This window comes from Acinonyx jubatus, chromosome E3 (assembly GCF_027475565.1).
Source record: "Acinonyx jubatus isolate Ajub_Pintada_27869175 chromosome E3, VMU_Ajub_asm_v1.0, whole genome shotgun sequence".
NCBI classification, from domain to species: domain Eukaryota; kingdom Metazoa; phylum Chordata; class Mammalia; order Carnivora; family Felidae; genus Acinonyx; species Acinonyx jubatus.
In genome coordinates this window covers 36,926,682-36,951,046 of record NC_069398.1, presented here as the reverse complement: position 1 = coordinate 36,951,046, position 24,365 = coordinate 36,926,682, and the positions used below count along the sequence as shown (strand labels likewise).

The 24,365-nt window shown below is 65.1% G+C and overlaps 1 protein-coding gene across 5 annotated transcripts; it reads right to left on the bottom strand.

Annotated features, from left to right (window-relative positions):
- Positions 1-92: 92 nt before the first annotated feature.
- Positions 93-22,430, bottom strand: LOC106977334 (MAPK regulated corepressor interacting protein 2). 5 transcript variants are annotated; one of them, XM_053213416.1, is made up of 46 exons: positions 22,182-22,204; positions 21,962-22,079; positions 16,930-17,671; positions 16,361-16,662; positions 15,965-16,056; positions 15,682-15,858; positions 15,487-15,595; positions 15,130-15,300; positions 14,737-14,851; positions 14,585-14,652; positions 14,193-14,296; positions 13,895-14,104; positions 13,713-13,775; positions 13,413-13,481; positions 12,713-12,823; positions 12,489-12,634; positions 12,362-12,419; positions 11,744-11,862; positions 11,464-11,607; positions 11,249-11,379; positions 11,063-11,179; positions 10,605-10,840; positions 10,230-10,369; positions 9,934-10,064; positions 9,318-9,448; positions 8,794-8,955; positions 8,449-8,577; positions 8,051-8,181; positions 7,931-7,971; positions 7,609-7,740; positions 7,296-7,478; positions 6,855-6,952; positions 6,204-6,306; positions 5,755-5,876; positions 5,432-5,591; positions 5,146-5,336; positions 4,889-5,057; positions 4,656-4,767; positions 4,336-4,507; positions 2,144-2,266; positions 1,829-2,003; positions 1,585-1,715; positions 1,332-1,475; positions 1,137-1,256; positions 966-1,050; positions 93-502 (listed from the first exon to the last, which is right to left on the bottom strand). In XM_053213416.1, exons 4-46 carry the CDS (start codon positions 16,368-16,370, stop codon positions 282-284), a joined length of 5,556 nt encoding a protein of 1,851 aa, XP_053069391.1. In that variant the 5' UTR covers positions 16,371-16,662; positions 16,930-17,671; positions 21,962-22,079; positions 22,182-22,204; the 3' UTR covers positions 93-281. The 5 variants fall into 5 exon arrangements, with proteins under 5 accessions (XP_053069391.1, XP_026899490.1, XP_026899491.1 ...); XM_027043689.2 differs by having other exon boundaries at positions 93-481; XM_027043690.2 differs by lacking the exons at positions 93-502; positions 966-1,050; positions 1,137-1,256; positions 1,332-1,475 and having other exon boundaries at positions 1,579-1,715; positions 1,829-2,058.
- Between the last annotated feature and the right edge of the window lie 1,935 nt (positions 22,431-24,365).

Below are 24,365 nucleotides of genomic sequence, written 5' to 3'. Positions count from 1 at the left end.
CGCCCACTCCCGGCAGGGAGCAGGTCTGGGGGCTCTGTGCAGGCTGAGCTCAGGCCAGGGCAGCAGGATCCTGGAATGACCATCTCACGATGCCAGAATGCAACACCCACGTTTATTTGAACTTCACAGGGCGGAAGCATACAAAAGCTCTCAGATCGAGAGCACTTTCCGTAAAGTCCAGGCTCTTGACGATTTACAGCGGCAGGTCCGCTGGTGTGTAGACATGGGCCTAGAAACCACCTTGGCTCAGCAGGAGGCCATGGGACAGCTCAGCTTCTCCGCTAGGCCGGCCAGGACCCTGAGCCCAGGGACTCCTCTGTGGCCAGGTGGCCTGAGACTTCCCACACCAGGATCTCACTGTGGGCCACTGAGAAGAGCAGCCGGGCAGAGGGGGCGAACCTGCAGAGCTGCACCAAGTCGTCATGGCCAGCAAAGTCCTGCACGGCCCCCGACTCACAGTCCACCAGCCTCAGCATACGCTCTGCGGGCAGAGGGCACAGGGCTGGGCAGGACAGGCAGAGTGCCGTGCATGCCAGGCCCCATGTCTGTGTAGCTCCGGGGCCCAGGGGTCCCCCAACCCATCTGGCTGCCGATGCCTCGTGGAGGAATGTGTAGCTAAAAGCCCTGTGCCCTTCATACCCCCAGGCCTGCTACAGCTGGGACCAGGGGCAGCCGAGCTAAGGGGGGGCCCATCAGCACCAAGGTGCCTCACAACATGGGGCTTTCGAGGTCCCAGTCTACACCACGGAGTCCCTCTGCTGAGGCCCTCGTGCTGGGTACAGTAATCGGCACCCCACACTCCTCATCTCTGGACCCTACGACTCCCCTGGGACAGGTGTCCTCACCCCGCTTCAGGGATAGGGAGCTTGGGACACGGAGGTGAGAGGCACATCTCAGGTGGTGGTATGGGTGACCCACTGGGCCCCGCTCAAGACGGGCTGGAGTCCCTGCCCACCAGGACTCACCAGCAAAGCCAATGGCCATGAGGTGGGCTCCGGGGGACAGGCTCAGGGACACAGCAAAGAAAGGAAGCGGGATCTTCTCCACCACCTGTGGGCAGCGAGCATGAGCCTCCCCTCCCCAGCCTTGGATCCCCCCGGCTCCGGGCACCACGCGGGGGGAGGGGGCGCACGTGCCTGCTTCTGGTGGAGGCTGTAGAAGACCACCTCCGGATGCACGCCGAGACCTGCACACGCCAGCAGTGCCCCATCCCAGGGGCAGAAGGCAACAAGACAGGGCGGCGGACGGCTGGGAAACTGGGGAGGGCACAGCGTGCTGTGGTGAGGTGGGCAGGCAACTGTCCCCGCCGCCCGTGCCACCAGGAGCCTTACCTCCGTGAGGGTGGGCGAGGGGGAACTCAGCCAGTCCAAGAGCTCACAGTGGCCACGTGGCCAGTCGGAGGCCCAGATGCTGATCCGCTGGTCTGAGCTGGCAGCCAGCCACAGGTCGGCACCCTCTGCCCCCAGGTCTCCGCACTGGGGGTGCGTGAGGGCTGGTGGGTGCCTCCTGCCCTGCTGTGCCCAATTCCCCTCCCCTGCCGGCACCCCCAAGGCCAATCCCCGCCAGCTCGTGGGGCCACCTCACCTCTTTGTTCGTGCTCTGGATGGTGGAGATCGGAGTGCCCCGGTGGTCACTCAATACGTGGAAGGTCATCCCTGTGCGGGGACGGCTCACGGCCACAAGCCCATCCTTATCTCCGGAGAGGATGGTCTGACCTAGGCCAGGCAGGGCCACACTCTGCTACCCTGAAGCCCCTGACCCCAGCCCAGAGGTATGACCTGGGCCCAGCGGGGGCTGCCCTGTCCCCCTGTGGGCCCCCATCCCTCACCATCAGCAGAGAAGGCAATGGCCGTCAGCGCAGCCCGGTGGGGGCGCATCTTGAGTTCCATGGCAATTTGGGAGACGCTGAAGACACGCAGGGTGCCATCGCTGTAGCCTGCTGCTACCTGCTGCTCCTCGGGACGCCCGCAGGACGGAGGGCTCCAAGCCAGGCAGAGGCAGCTCTGGGGACACACCAGCACTCCCCTGAGGGTGGAGGACAGGAGCCCAGCCCCAAGGCTGGGATGGACACTGTGGGGAGGAGATGGCCACCACCAGGCAGGGCTGGGATGTGGTCTGGGCTCAGCCCCGGTGCCCCCAGTACCTGGTTCAGCACCTGGAACTGGATCAGGAGCTCCATGCTGGCCAGGGACCACACTCTCACACTCCCGTCATCACTGCATGTGGCCCAGTGGGACGCACTGGGACTGAAAACCACCTCGTTCACCTGCAGGGAGCCAGCCAGCCCCACCTGAGGCCGCGTGGCCCCCAGGCAGAAAGGAGACACAGCAGGCCCGGGTCTTTTTTTCTTTAAAGACGTCATTTTTTAAATATAATCTCTGCCCTCGGTGTGGGGCTCAAACACACGATCCTGAGATCAAGGGTCACATGCTCTTCCAACTGAACCACCCAGGCGCCCCAAGTGGTCTAGTCTTGAATGTGAATTTCAAGCGTAAGCGTGAACTCGTAATGCTTCTCACTTAAAAAAATAATTTGGGGCACCTGGCTGGCTCAGTTGGTTAAGTGGCCAATTCCTGACTTTGGCTCAGGTCGTGATCGCACGGTTTTTGAGTTCCAACTCGGCGTCACAGAGTCCAGAGCCTGCTTCAGGTTCTGTGTTTTCCTCTCTCTCTGCCCCTCCCCCGATCACACTCTGTCTCTCTCTCTCTCTCAAAAATAAATAAACATTAAAAAATAAAAAAAATAAAATAAAAAACTGGCTGAGCGGTAACAGGTTCCTCTGGGACTCGGACCATGACCTCTATGTCGTCTCCCACAGGAGGGACCCTGGGCTCTGAGAAGAAGCAGCCACGGCAGGTCCTGGGAGGAGCTGCAGAGGGCCGCCTGGAACACCTTGTTCCACACGAGAGGGAGATCGCCAGCAAATGCCAGCTCAGGTCAAGGCCTCAGGACCCAAGTGTGCAGGTCCCAGTGGGTGAACGGACACAAGTTCTACCTGGACCACAGGATCGCACTTGGCTTTGACAGGCTACAGCATGGAAAGCCCCGGAAAGCATGGTGCTCAGGGAGAGAAGGCAAAAAGCAATGCCCAGGGCAGGCGCATCCACAGAAACAGGTTGGTCTATGAGGACCAAGGACCGGGCAGGGGAATGGGGGTGAATGGTTAAAGGGTATGGGGCCCCCTTTTGGGGAGATGAAATGCCCTGAAATTTGTGGTGCTGGTTGTACAATTCTGTGCATGTAACAAAACCACAGACTTTCAGCGGAGAAAGCACAGGGCACGTGGCTTGTGTTGCAACACGCGGCTGTCACCAAGAACAGAACAAGTATGCAGTCCTCACCCGTCTCAAACTCGTTTCTTTGATGGCAACTGTTACATCTGAACAAATGAACAGATATTTAAAAAAAAAGGGCGGGGGGGTGCCCAGGTACCAACTCCTAGAACCTCCCGCTGCCTAAAGGCTCGCTGGGCATCAGGAGAAACAGTGAGCACGAAGCTGCGGGACCCACATTTCCATCCAGCGGCTCACAGACACTCCAAACTGGTGGGCCACTGCTGGATGCTGAGGACCAAGCTGGCACCGAGGACACCCAGCCCAGAAGCCAGACGACCGGCTATCCTGCCACTCCCGCCTCGGCTGTGCCTCGGGGGAAGCAAGCTCACGAGGACGTCTCTCCCGAAAAGGATCCGACCAGCACCGCCTAAGACCCCCCCGAGCAGTGAGTCATTCTACGAGGACATCGGTGACAGGCAAGCGGTCCCCGAGTGCTTCCTGGTGAGGTAGCTCGCTCAGCAGGTGCCACGGGGACAAACTGGCCCTGACCAGGCCCTGGCCTGGCCCCCGGACAGCTCGGACCCCGGAGAGCGCAGGGCAGAGAGGCACGTCCGGCCCCGTGGCCATGGGAGGCTCCAAGGCAGCCAACATGGTTTTCTCGGCAAATCAATTACCAGAGAAAAAAAGGCACCACGAGAAACAGGTCAGAGCAGGCCAAAAGGCTGGGGGGTCCCACCTGTGGGTCCTGGCCTGGGGGGATGCCTGTGGGTCCTGGCCGGCGGTGGGGGGGGGCGGGGGGCGGCCTGGGGTTCTGGCCTGAGGGGGCTGCCCTGTGGGTCCTGGCCTGGGGGGACGCCTGTGGGTCCTGGATCCACAAGGGGTAAGCACGTATCTCTATGCTGTGGAGTCCTCATCCCTAGCGGGACCTCCAGAACCATTTCCACACAAACCCGTCTGACTGCTGGGCTCGGACTGGGAACAACCTGGGGGAGGCAGGGACAGAGGACAGCGTGTGTGTGGCTGGCTGCCCTGCCCCTGTCCGGCTTGGAAATCCCCTCACCTTACTCCTGTGGCCACTGATGAGGCGGGTGCTGGTGCCCTCGGCCCAGCTGACATACCAAAGGGTCCCTGCCGTGGTGCCCACCACGCCCATGTCCATGCTGTCGTGGAAGACGGCACTCACGATGGCACCATCCAAGGTCAGTTCGTGCTCCATGAACACAGAGCTAGACCTAAGGTGTGGTGGGGGAGTGGCTTCAAAAGGTGGCAGCCGGGGCCCAGGGCTCTGGGGACACGTCCCCAGCCTGGGGCTATGACCCCCAGGGCCCCACTCAAGGGGTCAAGGACACTGGCTCCCAGACACACCCACACACGTCCCACCTGGCACGGACACCTTTGCGCCTCAGCTCCGGCACGGCCCCCACCGCCCACAGGCGTAGGCGCCTGGTGTTGCTTCCGCTGACCAGCCGCGCTCCCGAGCACAGCAACACTCCTGGGGGGTAGGAGGTTGCGTGAGCCGCTTCCCTAGAAGCCCAGACCTCGAGACGAAGGCTCCCAGGGAGAGGCCCAGCCCCGAGCTGTCAGGGGGCGCGGGGGCTCCATCAGGCACCCACCGATCTCGCCGTCATCTGCTTCCCAGGCCAGGAAGCAGCGGCCGGCACATGTGTCCCAGACACACACCCGGCCAGCGTTGGAGCCGCAGTAGAGCAGAGGCGTGGCCCCGTAGCAGAGCGAGGTCAGCTCGCCCGCCTCCACCTCCTCAGGGATGGGCTCCCGGTGCACCTGGAGGGACACAAGGGCAGCGGGGGTCGGCAACGTCCCGGGGCTGAGCCAGACCCCACCCTCCACCACAGCCTCTGAACCCTGGCACCTGGAGGGTGACGTCAGCCCCGCGTTGCTGCAGGAGCCACGAGATGATGGCACCTTGGCCCACGCAGGTGAGCTCTCTGGCATCCCTGGGGTTGAAGGCCACGCCGTGCGCTGGCTCCGGCAGGCGGACGGAGGACAGGAGCTCGCAGGTGGCCACGCTCCACAGGGCCAGGGTGCGGTCACCGTAGTCCCCTGGGGAAGACACACAGTGGATACATCAGCTTCCCGGGAGTCTCAGGACAGGCAGGCGAGCCCAGAGATGACGGTCTCCCCGCAACCCAACTCACCCAGTGTGACGAGCAACGTGTCGTCCGGTGAAAAAGCCAGGGCCTGCACGGCGGTGTCGTGGTAAGAGAGAAGGTGCCGGCAGGAGCCCCCAGGCACATCCCAGATGCGGATCTGGCAGCGGGAGGCTGTGCTGCTGCAGCCCGAGGCAGAGGCCAGGATCTGCCAGGCCGGAAGGCGGGCGGTCAACCAGGAGGGCGCGGCCCACCGGCCCACCCTGGGCCCCGTCCGGCTCTGGGGAGGAGAGCCAGGGTGGCTCTCAAGAATCCAGGCTCCCAAGTGTACTCCGGCCCCAGGCACACAGGGTAGGGCGTGCGGCCAGTACCTGAGCATTGTGGCTGAGGGCCAGCGTGGAGATCTCCTCGGGGTGGCCGAGCCAGTGCCGCTGGGCGCCGGAATGCAGGTCCTCCACCACTACCAGGCAGCCACACGTGTAGGCAAAGAAGCCTGGGGGCAGGGAGGGCACCCCTGAGCCAGTCGGCCGGGCCCAGGGTGCATCCTCCCTGTTTGCTTCCACAGCCGTGGGCGCTCGCGCCTGGGAAGCCCAGCTCAGAGGTGACACGGGTCCGTGCGGGATGGAACACAGGCCAGGTTACCGGGAGAACACGCCTCAGCTCGGGGATCCCTCCTGGGCCCGCCACCCAAGCCCCCGGCGGTGGCAAGGGCTCGCATGCTCTCAGGCTGGGTAGAGCCTCAGAGCCACCTAAGGGTGGGTAGAGCTGGGCCCCTCCCCACGGCTTCTGGGCTGGGAGCCAGGGTGCACTGTGGCCCCACCTGTATCTGGCTTCCAGACCACATTGGCCCGCCCATTCCCGTTGTAGCCCACGACGGCCTTCAGGAGCAGACGCTCGACTCGGTCACTGGGGACAGAGGCACTCTGAGAGGACACGGAAAGGACGATGGTGCGCCGGCACAGCACCCAGCACCTGGCCCCCCCAATGTCTCAAGCTCTTCCCCCCTCAGGCCGGGGCCGGGGATGAAGCCTTAGGTCATGCAGGATCCCAGGAGACAAATGACAGGAGCCTGGGCCCCAAAGCCTGTGTAAGAGGCCAGGGAAGCCGAGAGGTGTGAACGCTGGGGGCAGGCAGTGCGGGAGGCACCTGGGTCGGGAGGGCGCAGGTGAGGGAGGGGCGGCGGGGGCGGGGGGAAGGGAAGGCTCCACAGGGCACCACCTGGGGCCACTGTGGGTGTCAGCAGGGCAGTAAGAGCCTTGACCAGCCAAGCCAGAGTGCAGACACAAGGTCCACCGGAGAGCTGCAGGGGGACTGGCCCCAAGGGCTATGGCGGCCACCCCAGGAAGACCCCAGGAAACTGAGCTTCCCAGGGAGAAAGAAGACTCCCAGAAAATGCAGGGCCATGCCCCCTCCACCCCAGGGCCCGCAGCGTCTCCTTGTGAAAGGTGCCGTGAGGATGCCCCCAACCGACCTTGACCAGCGAGGAGGCCTTGTAGCGAGCGGTGAAGTGCCTGTAGCAGTCTGGGCGAGCAGAGGGATGGGCCTGGGCTTTTGTGGTGCTCCGAGCAGCTGGCAGGGAGAAGGAAGAGGCCTCGGAACGTCAGAGCACCCGTGACCGTGACCGTTCAGAGACCCCTCCTCGCACACGGTCGGCTGGCCCTGCCGGATGGGACAAGTGCCTGACCCGCTCCGGATACCTGAGGTCGAGGGCACACTCAGGCTGCATCCCACTGCTAGCCTGGCCCGGCGGGGGCCCCAGGCCAGCCTACCTGCCCTGCAGGGAACACCTCACAGGGCAAACCTCAGCCTGTCAGCAGCTGGGCCTCCCTTAGGCCACCTGGCACCCACAAGACACCTTGGCCGGCTGGTCATGAGTGTCCCTGCCCCACCCTGTAGCCCCTCCTCTGCTTACTGGCCCAGCCACAGGGGTGGGGACGCATGCTGAAGCCCCAGGGGCCCCCGGGAGCCCCCTGGGCCCCATCTCCAGCCCCGCTGGCCTCTTTCACCAGCATGGGCAGGCTTGAGGCCTGATGGAGCCCCTCGGGGTTGTGGCTCTCCTGGGACGGTCCTTCTTCATCTGATGTGGAGAAAGCACCTGGGGAGGGGTGGGGAAGGTGAGAGGAAGGAACAGAGCTCCCTCGCCCCTGCCCCTGCCCCTCCCCAGAGGCCTGGAGGGAAGCATGCTGGCTCCACCCAACAGTCCCTCCCAGGACCCCCAACCTTACCGTCAGCACCCTTGAGGGGCCCAGCACGGGCGCCCAGCTGGAGTGGGGAAGCCTGGGATGGCACAGGCACCTGCTGCCGGGGGAGCCCACCGGTGTCTGCCTCGGTGTCCTCCGGCTGCCTCGCACCTGGGCCTGGAGACACAAGAGGTCAGCCTGGGCTCAGGGCCCGGGGCGTGCACGGCACATACAGACAGGTGTCCACACACCCCAGTTCTGCACTGGGGACCCCAGGAAAGGCAGGGGCACTATGCTACCCACAGGGACTGAAGAGCCGGCCCCCAGAGATCACCACAAAGCCTACCCACGTGGTGGGGCCACTCACCAGCCTCGCAGGTCGGGGGTGCCCCAGGTGAGTCTCCGGCACTGCAGGGCAACAAGACAGTCAGGTGAGGGGGCAGGTAGCCGAAGGCCTGGTGGACAAAGGTCGAGGGCGGGCACTCGCCTTCCCGAAGGTGACCTCCCGGGGGCACCCAGAACGTCCCAGATGAAGATGGCATCCGCCACGCTGAGGAGCTGCCGCTGGCCAGGGGCGAAGGCCACAGCGCGCACGGGCTCTGAGTGGCCGATGTAGACCTGGGGGCAACAGAAGGCATGTCCAGAGGCCCTCAAGGCATGGCCGGGGCACCACGGTCCTCCCAGCGCCGGGACAGAAGTAGTGCTCCACGCTTCACGCAGCGGATGCATCCTGCAGGCCTGGCTGTGACCCCCCGACCCTCCAGACCAGGGCCTGAGCAAGAGGTCCTCCGGGGTGTCAGGCACCAGCGGGCAAAGGGTGAGTTGAGGGTATCGTCCTCCACCTGCTCTCCCACCACCCACCACGCACCTGCCTTCGGCACCCACCTGGCAGCCGGGGCTGGCCTTGGCCGGGTAGTCCCACACCCTGATGACCCGGTCAGTGGCCGTCAGCAGGAAGCGGGCATCCCTGCTGAGAGCCAGGGAGGGGCAGGCCACAGAGTGGACGCCTGATAGCTGCAAGAGGGCTCTCGTCAGTGAAGGGAGATTGAAGCTCACAGAGGCCCCGCGTGGAAGAAGCCTCTCCTTCCTCCCTTCTCAGAAAACGCCCCCTCTGAGGAGCAGCAGGTGGCCCAGGGCCCCCCGTCCCCCGACTCCTCGAGGCACTGCAGGTACCAAAGCCGGAACCCAGAGAAAAAGAAGCCAAGCCGCTGACCGCAGCCCCGGGCTCACCTCCCGGACCACGCGGCCCGACGCGGCATCCAGCACCACCACTGTGTGGGACGACGTGGACACTAGCAGGTGGCCGGTGGGTACGGGGCCAAAGCAGATGGCCACAGCCGAGTCCAGGCGGCTGCTGGCCAGCTCTAGGGCACTGACATCAACTCGCAGCAGCTGGGGGAGAGCAGCAAGTAGCCACCAGCCACGACCTCCAGACGGAGCTGACGCCCCCAGAGCCAGAGCGCGGGAGGCGGGCGGCCTCAGGCCCCTACTCAGCAGCCCTGCCTGCCTGTGGCTCACACGCTGTGTCTGAGTCAAGGCAGCGGAGCCTAGACCCTCTCCGAGGTAAGCACAGCCTCCCAGCTGCCCCCTCAACTCCCTCCGGCTCCATACCGGGCCAAGGAGAGCCCCTGCCCCTCCCTGCCTCCCTCCACCCTGGTGGAACCCAGGACAGTCACGCAGCAGCCAAGAGATGATCCCCACGGAGTCTGCTGGCCGGACCGACACAGACACACAGAAAACTCCAGCTGACTCACCTCTTCTAGCGAGGCTGTGCTCACGATGGTCACCACGTACTTGGAGGGGCCCACGAAAGCCAGCAGGCGGCTGTCCCCACTAACCACCAGGGCATTGGGGGTTGGGTGGGCATCCCGGCACACCATGTTAGCTGCCGGCAGCACGGGGGAACACGGTCAACTGGGTGCAGAGAGGGTACCCGCAGGAGACACGGGCCAGGACCCAAACCTGCCCCCCCCCAGCTGTGGGAAACACCAGCCCAGAGCCTGGCAGGTCACACAGCAACAGCCCACAAGACCCGCACGCGAGAGCACCAGGGTACCCGGCTACTGCCGGGGCGGCTGGTGGTTCTCCAGGTGACCACCTGGCTGGCCCGACTTATAGCAGCCACGAGAGAAAACAGACAGATGGCCTCGGGGGGTGCCCTGGGGTGGGCCGACCCCCACCTGGTGCTCAGGCCACACACCTGCTCCTGGAGCAGGCTGGCACAGACCCTCACGGACCTGCACTGACCTGGGGGCCGATGAGTCCCAAAACCACCCTCACCCCGGAGCTCTGGGTAGCGAGCGAGCCCCACCCCGCGGGGACCCGACAAGGACACGGCTGGAAGGCCCGGGGGGGCCCGGGGGGCCTGACCTGTCACACGCAGGACACGGCACTGGGTGGTAGAGCAGTGGTACTGGGCCAAGGTGCCCCGAGAGCAGGAGCTGAACAGGAAGCTGCCGTCGGGGCTGGCGGCCAGGCCGGTGACCGCTCCTTGGTGACGCCTGTAACACACAGGGACACCCACTGCCCAGACCTCTCACAGCCGGGCCTGGCCGAGTCCCCGGAGGGCAGCAGAGGGCCATCCCCCACCCTGCCCAGCTGCCCCCCCACACCACGTCAGCTTCCACCACGGGTGTCTGTGGGGCTGGAGCCCGCCGGGCACCCACCTGTGCCGTACCAGGACCCCAGCGGCCTCCAGGCTGAAGGAGCAGACGGCCCCGCTGGCAAAGCCACAGAAAAGAACTGGCCGCATGGGGTGGAAGGCGATGGCGCGCGGTGTCTCCTCGGGGGACCTCAGGTCATACAGCTGGAGGGCGGGGCTCCGTGAGGGCACGCAGAGGCAGGGCTACCAGATGGCCTCTGGCCTCAGGAGCCCCGTCGGCCAACCTCTCCAGCTGGCCTGAGCCCTCAGGCCCCACGGGCCCTCCTGTGTTCCACGTCTGCCTGGGTCCCACCCACCGGCCCCCAGGGTGGCCTGCAGCCTTCCGGTGTCCCCCCCCCCCCCCCCCCCCCGCCATGCCTCCCTTCTGGCCACACCCAACCTGCTGCAGGGTCGCCAGGTCCCAGACGCGGACGGTGTGGTCCTGGGACACGGTGGCCAGCTGCCCTCGGCTGCACTCGGTGGCCAGGGCCAGCACTGGCGCAGTGTGGGAGCGAGACAGCGTGTTGTATTCTCGGGAGGGGACGTCCAGGAAGCCCAGGTGGCCCGAGAGGGTGGCGGACAGCACACGCAGACCGTCAGGGCTGACGCAGACCCAAGAGACCGGGCCCTCGTGCTCTGCAGGCGAGGGGGAAGGAGGGGGGCTCGGCGACCTCTCGGCCCCTACCCTACCCACACAGACCCATCTCCTCACGGCCTGCGGCTCCCCCATAACCACCGGCTTCTGGGCTCAGCACTCAGCCCTCTGGAGCCCGCGACTGCCTCCTAGCCACGGGATGGCCCCAGAACACGGCCCTCCCACGGCAGCCCTGGCGGTGGCAGTCAGTGTCATGGCCCCACCTGCCTCTAGGAGCACGGAGGAGAAATCCAGGGGCCAGAGGCGCACGTAACCATCATCGGAGCCCACGGCGCACGTGGTCTGGGAGACACTGAGGCTGCTGATGGAAATGCCGGGGCCTAGGGGGTGGGCAGCGTCAGCCCAAAGATTCGGGACCGCTCCCCCCACGCAGCGGGGGACCCACCCACCTGCGCCAAATGGCTGCTTCTGTGAGGAGTGGCCGCCAGGGGTCTGTGTGGGCAACAGGCGGCGAGCACGCCGCACGGCCCTGCGCCGGTGGTCGATTTCCAGGATGTGGCCGCTGCGGCCGCACACGTAGCTGCTCGGGAAAGCGACAAGTGAGGGCCAAAGGGGCAGCAGGAAGCAGGACCCAGCCAGTTACGGGAGCGAGGGCAGGGCTCACAGCGTATGGCTGTCCTGGGCCTGCCCGAAGGCCAGGTCGGTCAACTCCAGCACGCGGTGCTCCCCCAAGTCCACGGGGCAGGAACGCAGCTCCCCGCCTCGAAGCCGCCAGAGCCGTATGCTGCCCTGCCCGCACGACGCCATCCTGTCCGGCAGAAACCCGACACTGAGGACAGTCCGCACGCCAGGCAGGAGGGGCAGGCTCAGCCCCCACCTGGGCCCCTGGGCTGCCCAGGACCCATCCCGGCAGGGCAGGGGCAGGGCAAGGACAGTCCGATCACCTGGTTTCATCGAAAAAGGCAACCTTAAACGCCTGGATGTCAACGCCGGTGTGCGTCTTTGCCAGAAGGACGGCCTCGCCGCCTCGTCCCACCTGCTCTGTGCCCCAGGCCAGCACCACCTGCGACAAACCCGTGCTGAGGGCCCAAAGCCCGCCCACCCACCCCGCCTGGCCTCCCCTACGCCTCAGCTCTCCCTTCCCATACCAGCCCGCCTGGGCCCTCGCGGCCAGGAGTGTGGGCATGTCGGCCTACGCGCGTACCCCGCAGCTTCCACAGACGCTCGAAGCCGGGCGCGTCTGCGGAAACGGCAAACACCGACCCACAAGCAGAGACGGACCCGCAGTAGCATAGGAGACCCCGTGGACGCAGCAGACTTGCAAAGAGCTGACGTGTAACACACGGCCAGCAAGGACAGCGTGCCTTGTATAAACGCTGCCCCTGTCGGGGATGGCTGAAAACCCGCCGTACTACACGGTGCGCATGGAGCGCGAGGCCGGGCCAGGGAGCTCTGCTTCCCAAGCAGTCTGGACTCTACCTGCACCCCGGCCCCCCAGCCCCGGCCTGTCACCGCTCGCCCGTGGGGGTCCTCGCCCTGGCCCCCCGGCCCCGGCCCGTTACCGTTCTCCCATGGGGGTCCTTGCCAACGCCACAGAGCAGCACCCCGTTGCTGGAGAAGCTGCAAGGGCAGGCGGGCGGTGAGCGTCGCTGGAGCTGGCCCCCCACCCCTCAGAGGCCCCACGCCCACCTAAGGGAACAGAGGGCGTGGACCGGGCTCCGGAGCAGGGACAGACACCCCCCGGTCTGGAAGTCCCACAGGCGCAGCATGCTTGGGGGCCGGGCCTGGGCTGAGGCCAGCAGCGAGCCGCTCCCATCCAGCGCCAGGGCAGAGACCTGGGGAGGGGGCAGGTTGAGGGACAGGGCTCAGCCTGCAGGCGCGAGCCCCCCTGCGGACGAGCCGGTGGTGCCCACCTTGTCAGTATGGCCGAGAAAGAAACGCTGCTCCCGGGTGTCCACGTGCAGAACCACAATGACTGCGTGGCAGGGATACACCACAGCAGCCCCATCCTTGGTCCACAGGGCCTGTGCACGGGGGCCAGAGTCTGGTGTCACAGGCCGGTTGGCCTCACGCCTCCTCAACCCCGGCACACCCCACCCTGTGTTTCCGGGATGCGCACACACACACACACACACGCGCGCGCGCGCGCACACACACACACACAGACACACACACACAGGGCCTCCTCTGAACCCCGTCTGTGATACAAGAAACTCTAGGGCTCAGACAACGAAACACCGGAACCCACAGAAACTCGTGGCAAGCACAGGACCGTAGAGACCCAGAGGTGGTGCCCACGCCCAGCCCCACAAGCCAGACGACAAGCATCAGCGCCTCACACAGCCAAGTGTGAGTTCTCGGGCCGACGGAAGCGCAAGCAGCCGGGCCAGTGCTGACCCAGCCTGTGCTCATGGAACAAGCAAGGGACGTCCGGACAGGAAGTCCACACGTCCACTAAGAAAACACAGAGCCACGTGCAGGCATGGGATTGAGGACCTCAACGCCCTAAGGAAGCTTATGTGTCCACATAGGCAACCTGGGGAGACACAGGCTTCTCCCACTGCACCCTCTGTGTAGTTGACATGTGATCCAAAAAGAACTAAGAGCCCTCACCCATTTGGTACTGCGGCCCCCAAAGCCAATGACGCCCTTGAGCTTGAGGATCGGATCCGGAAGAAAGCTCTGAAAGAAACAAAGTCCCAGTGAGACCCCAGGAGGCGAGGCCCCATCCACTGGGACTGCACCAGCCAGGGCTAGTCCCTCCCTCCCGAGAAAGTGCCGTCGTCCTCGTGGCTGCCAGCTGCACTGTGGCAGGGAGCCAGGATGTGGCCAGAGTGCAGATCCTCCAGGGACTCTAGCTCCTGCCCCTGCCTGGAGTCCAAGGCCCCTGAGGATCACTTGGTGCCTCCTTACTCTTTGTTCAGAGACAGTCTCGCCCAAAGTCATCTCTGGCCTGCTCTGCTCTCTGCCAGGAGGCTGGAAGGCAAACGGTTATCAGAAGCCCAGCAGCCCCTGTCCATACCTCATCAAGGCCCCACTCCCTCAAGGCCTCACCCCCACCCAAGGCCCCTACCTTCCTGGGAAAAGGCACTGACCTGGCGTGGGGCCACATCCTCCAGGGCCACGGGCACCATGGCTGACTCCGGGGCAGCCGTGCGAACACCGTTGCCGGCTGTGTGCTTGTCAGTGACCTCCGCCCTGGCCGAGGGCTCCTGGCTACGGTCACGGGGGCCATTCATACTGGGGACCTCCGAGGGCTCACAGAACAAGCTGACCTCTGGAAGGGGCCTGGGCACAGGCCGGGCCTGGCGAGACCGCAGAGGTACAAGTGCCTGTCAGCACCCTAGGGCCACCACCCTCCAGCCCCATCCCCGAGGGCGCAGGAGCACTCACGGCTGTGGGGCCAAACATCTGGACCGCGGGGGACACGCCGTCCGGGAAAGGATTACTGAAAGCCACTGGGGGAGGGACGAGCTCCCGCACGCGCCCCGGGAACACTGGAAAAGAGCAAATGCGTGTGGAGCAGAGCACAGAGGCCTGGGGAGAACGTGGGCCCTGGCCTCGCCACTCCTCCGGCCGCAGCCACCCTTCCACCCTGGGCCCCCGACGAGGTCTGAGACCAGCAGGCACCCCACACAACCTCCCGCACGGTTCTGGCACCCCGGGACGGCCTCCAGACTAGGCCCGGCCCCCGCGGGCCCCATCCCGCCAGGCTCACCACCCCAACACGGTGCCAACACCCGCTCCTGCCACGCTCCACGTCCCTGCTGACCCCACAGGCCCACCTGCCTCAGGAGGGGAGCGGCTCTTCTGAGCCGGCTCGGAAGATGCTCTTGAGCCGACACTTGGAAACCTTAACAGGGTGGAGGGAGAGTCAGGGTCCAGACTGCCCTGCCCTCCCTTCGGCAGCCGCCTCAGGACGGGCAGAGCCGCTCACCGGATGTGGACGTAGTGCTCGTGCCAGCTGTCCCCCTTGGGCACCGGGAATGCCATTTCTCGAGGTACAGGAGTGACAGGCAGCTTTGCCCGCCGGGCCTCGGCAACGGTGACGGCTACGAAAGGCAGAACCGGTTCAAGGAAGCCCACCCGGCTCCCTCTTCCAACACAGGCGAGACTCAACACCGGGGGACGATACGGTGTCACCCGGTCCCCAGCCCAGCCACCACTGCCCCTTGCCCCCCACGGGCGCCTCAGGAGTCGGGGGGCTCCAAGACGGCTGCGATGCCAGCCCCTCCTGCTGAGAACCCCGGGACGGAGGGAGGGGAGGCGCACACGGGCAGCGGGAGGGGACGCTGCGGTAGGAGCACTGGGTACGGGCTGCGGCGCCTACCGGGGTCAAAGCACAAATCGCTGGTGTAGAGGCTCTTGACGAGCAGACTGGCGCACAGCCTGACGCTCTTGAGGTGGCCATAACGCCGGTTCAGGTAGACCAGGAGGATGTCCTGCAGATCCAGCTGCAGGCACGTCCAGCGGGCACCAGAGGGGGCAACGCCAGCCAGGTCTGCACGGCACGGGCCAAGATCAGTGCCCGTGGTCTCGGCGGCCAGCCCACGGCGCTCCACTTGGCCGCAACCACGCGTGCCCCCCAGCACCTACCCCTGTGCCTGGGCCTGCCCACCTCCCTCCCCGCTCCCAGGCTGCCTCTCCCGGACCGCTGAATCCTGTTCACTCCCCGCCTCCACCTCACCTTTCCTAGACTTCCCGGCCTCACAGATGAAGGGAAACTGAAGCCACGTGGCCGCAGACTTGAACTCCCTGAAGAGGCTGGAGAAGGACGCACGGATGACCTGGCTGTCCTGCAGGCAGAGCATGACCATGAGAAGACAAGCGGGGCTGCAGGAGCGCACCCCCCACCCCCGGCCCCCACTCCCGAGCTCAGCACCTCAGTGGCTACGTCCAGATGAATGACGAAGTGCTTGGAGGGCAGGGGCCGGAACAGCACATACAGGTACCGTCCCGTCAGCCCCAAAGACTGGGTGCTGGTTTGGGGGAGCTGAATGTAATTCCCGGCAGACACGGAACCCCGGATGCGATACACCGTGCACTTGAGAGTCTTATCCTGGAAAGAGACAAAGCAGCACACGCCTGACCCCTGGGTGGTTCTACGAAATGTCTCAGGAGCGAACGGGTCCCTGCTGCTGCCACCAAGTCCCTTGTCCACTTACTGTCACAGGAGTCACGTCGCCTTCCTTAGTAGCCCGCTTCCACTCGCCCACTTTGAAGTGTCTGAAGACGTTGAGGAACGGGTGCTGCCACGCTGGGGGGTCACAAAGGTATGAGGACCCCCACGGGCATGAAGGCCTGACCCCAGGTGCCAGACCCCCGCGGGTCCTTGGGGGAAACCTGTCCCCGGGTGCCAGAGCCCTGCGGGTCCTGGGAGGGGAGAGCGGCATCCCTCCGTGGGCCTCCAGACCTTCCAGGGAGGGGCCAAAGTCTGGCTCTACGCTCCCCCCACGGTGACGGCGATCACAGCGCGCGGACCCGGCTGGGGCAGCGCGGGTTCAGTACGCTCCGGTCCCCGAACCCCGGACCCCGAGCCCCGGCCTCCCGCGCGCCGATACCTTTCGCCATGGCGTCCCAGCTCGCACTTCCCGCCTAGACCGCCGCTCACCTTACGCAGGGCACGCAGCGCGCGCTTAGCAACGGCCGCCTGGCAACGGCGCCACTTCCGCCGGCCCGCGGACGGGGCCACGTGACCTGCGGCGGGGCGGAGCGCACGAGAGCGCGCGGTGGTGGCCGCGTGACTGCGATCGGCCAGGAGTCCGGTCGCGCGGCCCGGGTCACGGCCGGAGGGTGCTCCTGGCTCGCTGTCCGCAGCCTCTCGGACGCCTCGGGCCTCTGCGGCCACTCTCAAGCCGGGGCCCTGCGGGGATGCTCTAGCAAGTCTAGCTGTGGGGACCTGGGAGGGGCCTCTCTGGGGCCCACCTGTATAGCGGGAACACCCTGTGTGGTGGGAACGCGCTTGGCAGAATTAGTCCGTACCCACCGACGGCCCAGACTGGGCTCCACCTGCTGCCTCCAGCCCTCTAGCGATGCCGTCCACACCGGGGGTACTCCACTCGGTCCCGTGTCAGCCGCAGGCAACCCCACCCACCCAAGAAGCAAAGCAGTGTTTCACAGGGCAACTCACCTGTGTTCAGTGTCCAGCAGCTCTGGGGTATTAAGAGACAGGACTAGGAATCCTGAGACTTGGCCCCAGCCCCGAGCCACTGGGACTATATCCCAGGGCTAGTTTCGTCACATTTGTGGGTCTGGAGATGGGGTAAAGCACCTGCCAAGGGAAGAGAAAGCCGGGTGGTGCAGGGTAGGTCCAGTGACATCCAAGGAAGAGGAGCTGGCCCAGGGCCCCGGCACCTCTGTCAGGACCCAGGAGGGCCAGAACTGGGCAGAACCGCACTGTGGAGCCAAGGAAAGGTCGGGCTGGACGCGGCACAGGGACGGGAGGACCCTGACCCCACCCCCCACACACCAAGTAACAGCCACTCAAAAAGGGCAGTTTCTCGACTTTATTATTAGCCTGGAGCTCCTCCCTGCCAGCCCTAGGGGCTGGTCCCTGGGCACAGTGAGCAGGATTGAGGTCAGACAGTTTCAGCCCCTGGCAGCACGGGACAGCCGGGCCAAGGGGTCAGCAGGTGCAAAAGTCCAAATGCTGGCACTTCAGGTGTGGCCGGCGCCTGGCCGGGCTCAGGGTGGAGCATGGTCCGCCTCAGCAGTTCATCAGGGCGCCGCGGTCCTCTCCAGGCAGGGGTCCACCATGAGGCTCATTTGGGCCCTGCAGGGGAGCGGTTCCTTCCAAGGTGGCTAGGAGCAGTTAGTGATTCTGGCCAGGAACTGCTGCGCCCACCACTCGTCCAGGTCAATGGGCACGAAGTCTGCGGGCACAGTAGAAGGCTGGGCAGTGACGCTGCCTTCCAGGTCGGTCAGTGTCTCTCCCTGTGAGCTGACCGCAAGCCCTTCACCCAGGCCCAAATGTAGCAAGCGCTAGGAAAAAGCGGGTCAAGTTCAAGCGCCCTCCCCAATCCCCTGGGGCTAGAACCCAGCAGGGCCCAGGTCAGGGTCAGAGGGAGTGGGGGGGACTCCCTGAGGGCAGGGGAGGGCTCACTCTGCAGCCGGGGGTTGGGGGTCTTCTCCACATACTGCACGGGCCTGGGCCCACTCTCGCCAGCTGGGCCACCACCCAGCTGCCGCTCCACTTGCTGCCACGCTGTGGGGAGAGGGCAGTCGGACTGAGCCAGGGCCCTGGCATCCTGTCTTCCGCCCAGAGCCTGGTGGCCACCCTGGACCCCAGCCCAGAACTGGAGCAGGCAGTCCCCTGGACGGTCATGGGACAAATAGAGAGTCGAGGAAGGGCCCGACCCTCTGGCTACTCTGAGTCAGGTGGCAGTGGGGAAGAGGAACAGGGGCCCGAGCCACACCCTCGGGCCTCAACACTACCTTCAGACACAAATCGGACGTTTTCCTCATGGGCCAGTGTATAGGTCTCTTGGGTCCCCTCAAGGGATGGAGATGTGACGGGGGGCCGCCGGCCATTCACCCGATTGAACACGAGCCTTGGCCCCGGGCTGTGGAGGGGGGAGGAGCCAGTCAGCAACTGTCCAGAGCCCAGGTGATGCCCGGCAAAGCTCCAGGAGCAGGTTCAGGCCACACACCCCCACCCCGGGCCCGGGCCCAGCCCAGGCACTTCCTTGAACTTCAGGGCGGCTGCAGGGGTGGTCGAGGCCGCTCCCCCCAGGCCCAAGCCCCCAGCAGCTCAGTTCACACCTGCGGTCCCCAGCCATGTCCCAGATCCCCAGCAGGGTTCCCTGCTCAAGGCACACAGGTGCTCTTTGTCCAAGGGTCTCTCGGGCACCCCTGCTGCCACCTGCATCCCGCCTCCCCAGGACGGGCCAGGCCTCCGGCAGCCCCTGTTCTGACCTAAGCTACTGCCGGGTCACTCTGTCCCAAGCATAATTCTCTAACATCTTCTTCCCCCACAAAAGCTTCTCCGTCTCACCACTACCCCCAGTGTGGGAGGAAGGACCCAAACAAGAAGGTGGTCTGAGCCCTTCCCTCTTCCTGGCCGCCCCAGGCTCCGTGGGGATGAGCCCTAAGTGATGGTCTGGCCGAAGACCGCTGGGTAGGGAAGGCGTGACTACAACCCCAGCCCAACCCTGCAGGCCCCAGACCAGGCACCGCTGTTGCCCACAGGGGTGGGAATGTTGAGTGAAGAGGCGGTCCCCGGGAGCCCGGGGCTCAGCCTACTGGGTGTGGGATGTCCAGGGAGCCGCTGAGTCTGTCCCAGTCAGCAGGGCCCAGGGCGGTGATGGGCCGCTCCAGCTGGCGGCAGCTGGCCTGGCCCTGCACACACAAAGCCCAGGATGGGGCCGTGGAGGGGGCGGGGCCCGCACCTACAGCAGGAGGTGGGAGCCGGGAGTCCTGGGCTGCACGTGCCACTCCGCCAGGCACTCGCGGTCCCGCCGGCCTGCTCGCCTTCCTGGGCTCAGGTGCCCCACCGCCGCTCGGGGGTCCTCCTTGGCTGAGAGGGCCACTAAAATAAAGAGGAGGGTCTTGAGGGGCACCGGTCCCGCCAGCTCTGGGCCGGCAGGGTCTGGTGGCCCAAGAAAATGTAGAGGGGCGGGGCTCCTCCCAGGCCTGAGCTGCACCAGCCAGGGGGTGTGAAGGTTTGTCCTTGACTCGGACAGCCCCTCGCCTGCCACCCCCGCCCCCACAAAGGCTGCTGGTTCCAGGAAAGTGGAGGCCGGACATCAAAAAAGCAAAACAAAAAAGGGAATTGCAGCCATAGGCTGTGAATCACAGGGACCACGGTGGTGGCCTGACCAAGGCTGCGTAGGGGCCCGAGGGGCAGGCGCCCACCTGCCTGCTGCCTGGAGTCATTTACGTAAGGCCCCTCCACAGGCCTTCTGGTGAAAGGACACTGGCTCGAGCGTGCACCTGTAGATGGAGGCCACACTGTGCCTGCTCCCAAGGGTGGTGCCCCCAGGCATGCTCTAGTGCCCCTGCTCAGGCCTACCTGGGTATCTTGTCACATAGTCTCCTCTCCGACCCCTGAGGTCAACCGCCCACCCGTTTTCCAGCCCAGGGCCCCAGACTCGAGAGGGAAGTGACCCGCCCAAAGTCACATGCTGCGTATGGGTGGCAGTTTCAGGACTTAACTGCACACCTGTCTGACCTCAAAGCCCACAGCTCAGTAAAACCCCCAGGCCGCCTCCCCCACCTGCTCACATGACCACAGGTGGTCACGCGGCGTCGTAGTATTTTCTTTCCAAGGACGGATATCGCCTCCACTGATGTTTTCTCTCCCGTCGGTCTCACGCTGGGAGCAAGAGCTCCTCAGAGGCACAGACCTGGCCTGTTCACCACCGTGGCCAGTGCCCAGACCCATGCCTGGCTGGAACCCCAGCCTGTATATTTAGCTGGTCAGACACCTGGCACACCTGTAGGGCACCAGGCATAGAGGAGGCAGCAGCGGCCCAGACACGCCCTCTCTCACCGGCCAGTCAGGGTGAGGGATGCTGGGGCAGTACAAAGGCACAGCAGAGAAAACAACAGGAACGCTGCAGCCGTTTTGGAGGGGGGGCCCCTGAGAAGGTGCAGGAGAGGGGGTAGGGAGGACCCACAGGCTGCTTTGGCCTCCTGGCAGGGTCCTTTCAAGGCAACTGGGACTGGGGGCAGGGGCAGCTCCAAAAGAGGGAGTGATCTGGGAAGGGAGTGGGCCGGCCCAGCGAGCACACTGCGTGCCTCACTACTCCCTACACAAGCGGGACACTGAGGGACACGCTCCCTCAGGCCAGGCTGGTCGGCAGCCCCCTGGCCTGGCAGGCTGCAGGGTGCCCAACTGGCTAGGGCCAGATGAGGACAAAGGTGAGGCCTCCTGGGGGTGTGAAGGGCTCTATGCTGTCTGTCCCGTCTTCTTCCCTAGCACTTGCCAGCTGTGTCCCGGATGCGCCCTGGGCCAGCGACAACGGGCAGATGCTGGTAAGTTTCTCCAGGTGGAGCGCCTGGGCCACTTGGGTCCCAGACTGTCTGCCTGGGTGACCAGAGGTGGCTATATGCCTAGGTCTCGTTTATTCCTCTGGGCAGTAGGGCAGCTGTGAGGACCCAAGCTGAAATCACGAGGCAATATTATAGCTCAGCCTGGGTCCCAGGAGTCACCCCCCAAGGCCCCGTTCACCTGTCTCCCCACGACACACCTGTGGCTGGCCCAGAACGTTTTCATCACTAGGATCCAAGTGTCAACCGGCCCCCAGCAGAAGGCCCCCCGGGGAAGAGTCTCGGCCCAGAAAGATCCCCACAGGATGCCGCCTCCAGGCAGGCGCCCGTCACCTGCACCCTCCTCAGCGATGCCACCTTGTTTATCTGCTGCCTGGACACACAGCCCTAGTGCAGGCGGCCTCAGGCCTCTGTGGGCCTAGAAGAAAGCCCAGGCAGGGCCCAGGAAATGCACAGAATAAGTGACATCACAGGCCCAGAGTCGAGACAAAAAAGTAAAAGGCTTGGCTCTGGGAGATGGAGAGGATCTGACCTTCAGGTCAAGGTCACGTGGAGGCCAAACTGACTGGGACTGCCATTCCTGTGGCCACAGGGGTTGTAGGCTGGCAAAACTGGCGATCATAAAAAGACAGAAAACTGCAGCTTCCAGCGAGCCCTGACCATCTGTGGGAGGCCTCCCAGTGCCCGGCGAGGGTGTTGTGGGTGAAGGGTAGAGGAGAGCAGTGGCCTGGCAGGGCCAGAGGGAACCACGTGCACCCTCTCCCCTAGCCGGTTCCGCAAGGACGGGGCCAGCGCCAGGAGGCCTTCAGGGCCAGCACTCCCGGGGATATTTTGCTCTTGTCCTCCTGGGCAGCTCGCCTCAAACCTCGGCCTTGCGGCCCAAGGTCGCCCGGGGCATGTGAGTCAGCCGCGTGGAGCTCCTCCGATCCAGGAGCTGGTCAGCTTCCTCCCCACTCGGGGTCGCCAGGATCCCACAGGGCCAGCGCGGGAGAGGGGTTCATGCACATCCAGCCCAGCCCCTCCGACCCAGCCAGGTGCCAGGTGAGGTGGAGGCGCCGAGGTGCGGAAGCCGGAGCTGCCCGCGCGCCCTCCCGGGGCATGTGGCCGGGTCTCCGCAAACCTTCCCCAAGGTCACCCTCTCCGTGCCGCGGCGGCCGGCCCACGCGTCTCACCTCGACAGGGGCCAGGGTCCCGGCGGCTGCGCCCGCGGGGGCGATGGGGTCGGCGGCGCGGGCTGCCGGCATTTCAGGAGCTCGCCGAGCCTGCTCTCCACCTGCTGCTGCGAGGGACCTGCGGGCACGGGGCGCGTCAGCCGCCGCCGAGGCTGGGCGGTCACTCCGCGGACCCTCCCCCCGGCGGCCCTGCCCGCCCCCGGCCCCTCGCCCCACGCACCTGTGCGGCGCTGCGCGACCAGCTTGCTGGGCCCCTTGGTGATGGTGTACATGGTGCGGACGGGCAGCCAGCCCGCGCGCTCGCCCGGACGCACGCCCTGCCCTGCCCTCCGCCCGGGCTCGCACTCGGCGGGGGCCCAGGGCGCGGCCCCTTTAACCGGCGGCCGGGCGCGGCGGGGAGGGGGCGGGCCGCTACACGCCCCCGGCCCTTAAAGGGCCCGCGCGTACCGGTCGGCCTCGGGGCACGCGGCGGAGGTCGGGCCGTTGGGAGGCCGGCCGGGGCCGCAGTAACCAGCGCCCCACCCCGCATGGCCCAAGGCCAAGGCAGAGGAAGCGTTCTGAGGCCTGGGACGGCCTTCGGCCGCCTGAAGGCCAGGTGAGCCGCGGGGGAGGCGGGGGCGTTGGCAGGCGCTGGGAACGCTCTGTGTGGACCCTGGAACCAAGGCTTGCCCCCACTCCTGTCGGGGAGCTTCGGCCGAGGTGCCTGCGTGGGCCTGGGCCAGTATCAGGGGGCATTCTGGGCCTGTGTCTTGGGACTGCTGGGCCAGAGACCAGAAAAAGTGGTTCCGCCCCCTGGGTTTGGGCAGAGACCCAACGCCCTGGGAATCTCCCTTCCACTCCAGGGGACAGGAATAGTGGGTGCACTCCATTTCCTGACTCAGCCTCCCATGCCAGGGTCCCCACCCTTATAGACTGGGACCAGTGTGAGGGTGATATCCTGGGGAGAGAGAAGGTGGGTGAGGACGCCCAGTTTGCCTGTTTAACTCCAATTGGAAGGGAGCAGTTACCTCCCACTCCCGCCCTCTTGGAGGCATAGAGGTCCCCCTCCAGAGCTGCCTGGGGACCAGGCCTGCCTGGAATGTAGGGGCCAGGTGGCCTCCCACCCGCAGGCTTCCTTTGTTCTAGCTCACAGGCTGCTCCGGAGCTCCTCAGGTTGAGGCCGGGGAACCAGGGCACTCTGGAGCCTGTGAGCCTGAGGACCTGGTGGGCTCAGCATAAGGCTCCCCTCATCCTCCATTTGGTTGAATTCAATCCTTAACATCCCCCCACCCAAGAAAACACTCTGTCCAGAGTTGTCCAGGGGTCTTGGAATCCACCCCCGAGGCTTGTGTGGCTCCCACGGGGCTCCTACACTGTTCCCACAAGTATGTGAGGAGGCTGAATGCAGCAGGCACCAGGGCCTGGGGAGTCCAATGGGGCCATGTCTCAGTCCGGGAGCTGCCACCAGAGAGGCAGTGGCCCTGGAGCAAATGCAGCCCCACTTTCCCTACACTTCCCCTTCAGAGCAGGGCTGAAACAGGCAGAGAGCACAACATGGGGAGTGGGAACTGTGAGGGGTTAGCTCCAGTGGGGGGGGGGGGGGGGAGTGACAGCAGGAGGAAGGCACCTGTAGGGAGCAGGGCTGGTCTCCCCCAGAGATGTAGGCTCAGCCTCGCTGCCCCCAGGACACACCCTAGCTTGGGATGGAACCTGGGGAGCTGAAGTTTCTGTCCCCAGACTCACTCCCCTTCCCCTAGACTACACTGTCCTTGAAGGCAAGTTGGCTGGGACCCCCCTGCAAGGGGCCGGTAACATGGCCTTTGGTGGAGAAGCTGGGAATCCATCCCCAAGCTGGAGAGGGGCAGCTAGACAGAGGGGTGGGGCCTCACCCAGCATGCAGAACAGCGGCCACCAGCAGCTGGAACCATCTTCCTATAGGGCCTTTGGAGTGAGCAGACACTTTTACCTTGGACTTGGCTTCTAGAAGCATGAGAAAATATTTTACTGTTGTTTTAAGCCACCCAGCTTGGGGTGATTTGTTATGCTGGCTCCAGGAAGCCAAGGGAAGGGAAGCAGTGATAAGGAAATAGGAAGTGCGGGGGGGGGGGGGCAGGGCTAGGGAGGAAGCGCGCACCCCCATCGGGGTGGGCAGCAGGGCAGGGGATGTCTTGTTTGCTCATGGCTCTCTGGGCACTAGAGATTCTATCATGTGGATAAACACTCATTTGGAAAGGTGCCCTGTGCCACAGAAACTTCCACACAGTGGGTGAGAAGCTCAAGAGGGCTGCCTGGGAGCCAAATTCCACCTCAGGACACAAAACCTCAGGAGGCCCCATGGAGCACAGGCCATGGGGTGGGGTGGGGGGGATGATGTGGGAACCAAAGGCAAAGGAAAAATGAAATTTCCTTGCAACTTACAGCCCAT